This window comes from Macrobrachium rosenbergii, chromosome 7 (genome assembly GCF_040412425.1).
Source record: "Macrobrachium rosenbergii isolate ZJJX-2024 chromosome 7, ASM4041242v1, whole genome shotgun sequence".
In the NCBI taxonomy this organism is placed as follows: domain Eukaryota; kingdom Metazoa; phylum Arthropoda; class Malacostraca; order Decapoda; family Palaemonidae; genus Macrobrachium; species Macrobrachium rosenbergii.
Genome location: NC_089747.1, coordinates 10112501 through 10116250, shown reverse-complemented (window position 1 = coordinate 10116250; position 3750 = coordinate 10112501). Strand labels below are relative to the sequence as shown.

The 3750-nt window shown below is 37.1% G+C and overlaps 1 protein-coding gene across 1 annotated transcript in view; it reads right to left on the bottom strand.

The window, feature by feature from the left end:
* Positions 1-1238: 1238 nt before the first annotated feature.
* The window catches only part of LOC136840112 (uncharacterized), a 6844-nt gene continuing 4332 nt past the window's right edge, over positions 1239-3750 (bottom strand). The window contains exon 3 of the mRNA XM_067106509.1: positions 1239-3507. Within this exon, the coding sequence (XP_066962610.1) occupies positions 2380-3507 (1128 nt within the window). The 3' untranslated portion in view covers positions 1239-2379. The remainder of the gene's footprint in view (positions 3508-3750) is intronic.

Genomic DNA, 3750 nt, shown 5'->3' with positions numbered 1-3750 from the left:
CTACCTCACATGGTGCATTGTAGGCATTATATAAGGTTCTTTGCAGTGCCCCTTCAGCCCCTGGCTGCAGTCCCTTTCATTCGTTTTTCTGTACCTCTGTTCATATTCTCTTTCTTCGATCTTACTCTCTTCCTCTCCTAACAATTGTTTCATAGAGCAACTAGGTTTTCCTCCTGTTACACCTTGAAAAACTTTTTACTCTCAATCGTCCTTTCAGTGCTGGATGACCTCATAGGTCCCAGCACTTGGCCTAAATTTTATATTCCATAACATTCATTTTATTAACGTCTTTGAAATCACCATTAATTAAAGTTCAGTAATTGTAAAACCTCACTGGACAGTGATAAGAGCTGGGAAGATCTGGTTTCTCTGCAGTACTCTGACAGGTACATTATGGCATTTGCTGGGTTACTTAACATGCACCTAATGGTTCTTTTGCAAAACAGATGCACATATTCTTAGCAGCGCTGGAAGCTACATACAGTATTACTGTTTTGAGGCATCTTTATGTTGATTAGCTAAGCAAATCCATCATGAATACTTCAAACAAGACTTCATTATGCAGTGTATAAAGAAAACAAAAATTTCTCCCATCCAGAAGTTGCATTTCTACATGATGTTTGTGTGTCTCACCTTTTGCCCTTTATTTTTGAAGCAATTAAATGAAAGTAATATTTTAAATGATAATTTTTCAAAGATAAGGGAATTTATTAGGTGGTCCTTGTGTACCATGAAAAGTCTGATAATATGATGTTTAATTCCTATTTAAACAGTAAATTTATATTGGTATAAATACACCATATATCCTGAATTCCGATATTTTATGATATCTCTCTTGTCCCTTTTTCTCTGTTCGTCCTTCGTTGTAGATGAGCTAAATAGTAATTTCAAACTTTTCACCAAGACAGAACATGACTCACTGAGCTCATTCATTTAAAAAAGGTCAAAGTGGTTTTTTTTTTATACTTGTTCAGTATTAATGAATTTGTCTATGTGCTGGTGCTGTTATCTAGTCACTTTTCTTCATGAAGGATTTTGGCTTATGATATGCACTGAAGTCTATTCATCTACCAAGACAGATCTGTTTTTCATGTTTTTATTTTTTTTTATCCAGCTGTGGATATTTGTAAAAATGGCTTCGGCACCATAGTTTATTATTGTGCCTTCATAAGGATTTTAATCATGCAAGACTCACCAGGTTAACACATTAGGAAGAAGGGATCATATAAAAAGCCATATAAAACTTTTCACATTTTATGCAAAAGATACTGTACATAATACACTACATGACAATATTAGTAATACACTTGTTTTTTATTAATAAAGATGATTCTCATTTTTATATGCCAAGTGAAGCATACAGCGAACATCTATAATCTCATTATATACACAAGAAAAGTTCAGGGCTGGTACATCACTCAGCAGGCTGAGGATTCATTAAATTATATCACAGAATATTTCATCATAGACTAACAACAATGAAGTTATCATCCTCTGCTTAACATTTCCACATGCTATACATGTACTGTGTTCGTAATTACAAAAGAAACTAGAGAAGTGGATAAAGATAACAACAAACTTTTTCAGAAAAGTAATGCAAGTCACGTCAAGAGTCTTAGAAAAACATAAAATAGCATATAAAGTCCCAAGTGGAAAAATTCACAATTACAAATTAGACGATGTCTAGATTTGCAGACCCTTAGAATATTGACCATATTTACAATGTTGGATTAAAGCTAATACTGATTTGTTACTAGATACACCCTGTTGCAGTATTATTCTTAAACTGTCTTTTTATTGTATAATAAAAAAAAAAAAACAAAATAACCTGTCTTAGGCGATGTAAGAGAACAAAGGAATAATGGTCAAAACAGGAAACCCAGAGACATTTTCTCTCCAGCTATTCTTCATGCCTGTGTTACACAGCTTATGGTAACCACAAGAAGAAAATCCACCAAAACAGAAATATCCTCCTGAACATTTATTCACCAAATAAAAAAAAATTGTCCACTAATTGGCATAGGTCTATACTGTGGTAAGCAACATGTTTATCTAGATTCATGTCGTTTATTGTGTGTGCTTGTCTTTTAAAAATGAATACTGTACATACTATTGATAAGCAGCACACCACAGGAAGCTTTGTTATTACAAGTTGGGTCCAATCTCTAATGCATGAGTCATATACAGTCATTGGGTTTTAAGTCTCACTAGTCATACATAATTTCTGTAAACCCGTCAAGAAGAAACTGTTTAGTAGTACTGAATTTTACTTAAGATAGATATTTGTACAGACATATTTACATAATACTTTTTGGCTTCTCATGGAGAACGTATCACAAATAACTTAAGGGTGAAGGCATTGCCTTCTTTGTTTGTCCTCTAAGGCTTACCCCTGATTGGTAAAATGGGTGTTTTCATTTTTCCTTCCAAGAAAGCAATTTTAGAACTTATGGAGCCTGTATCAGGTGTTGGGGTATTTTCAGGTGTTAGTTCTATTATACCTGTATCAGGGGTGGTGCAGTTATCTAATGAACTCCTATTTAATGAAGGGATGAGGGCCATTTTCAGAGGGGGTAACCCCTTTGCTTTTGTAGTCACTCCAGGCTTCATTGCAGTTGGAGGAGCAGGTTTAGCAGCTGGAGGAACTGGTTTGCCTGTTGCTGGAAGAGTAGGTTTGCTCATTACTGGAGGAGTAGGTTTGCTGGCTACTGGAGGAGTGGGTTTAGAGGCTGGTGGTAGCATGGGTTTGGAATTCTTCAGGGGCGCAGCAAGGGAATCTGATGATTCTAAGTTGGCTACAGTTGACTCCCCACTTTTGTTAGGCTTTGGTGCAACAGGAGGAATATATTTAGAGTTTCCAGGCACCAGTGGTATCTTTGAACTTGGAGGGTCTATTGTTTCACTCGATTTGGTTTTCACCAATTTTGGTGGTGGAGGGGCAGGCCGGGCAATAACTGTGGGAGATGTGGGTTCGGATTTTTCCAAACTGTGGCCACCACCTGATACGTCTTTCTGTTTTGTGGGTGGGGGAGGAGGTGCAGCTGCAGGGGCTTCAAGCTTTCTGCGAGGTGGTGGCTTTGATAACTTGAAAGGTTCTGTTTGTTCAAGGTTGGAATAAAGAACCTCAGTTTCTGGGTAGAGATTCGAGTTCCAGTTATTTTCTGGTGTGCAAGTGTCGTAAAGATCATTGTCATGTGGAAGGGGCATCGGTGCCCTGAGTACCACAATATCAGAATCAGAGGTGTAGCCATTATTTTCTGTGGAGCCTTGGGTTGTAAGGGATTTATTACCAGCAGCAGCTCGGTATGGAGTTGGTGTCTGATGCAAAATTTTCGGCATAGTTGGAGGTGGCTTTTCCTGGGCGTTACCTTTAGCTTTGACGGATGTCAAGAGCTTTTGTAGATCAGTAGTGTTCACATATGTGTTGGTTGTTTCATCAAGATGTGTCAGATGTGCCACATCTTCAACACGCAGCTGGTATTGGGAATCTGTGCTTGCAACTTTGGCCTGAAATAAATGAAAAATCGTTACCATTTATTTTGAATGAAAATGGATTCCCGGGCTTGTTATTTGAACAGCCTCTCTGGCTAAAATAACGCAGTGATTCATTCATTAGATATGCAATACTGTCAAAAGTGTCAAAATCATATGCAATACTGTCAAAAGTGTCAAAATCATAATCATTGTTGCTGAATAAGAAATGAGGACTTAGTAAATATTTTCAGTGTTAGCTGGAAAAAGTTTATCTCA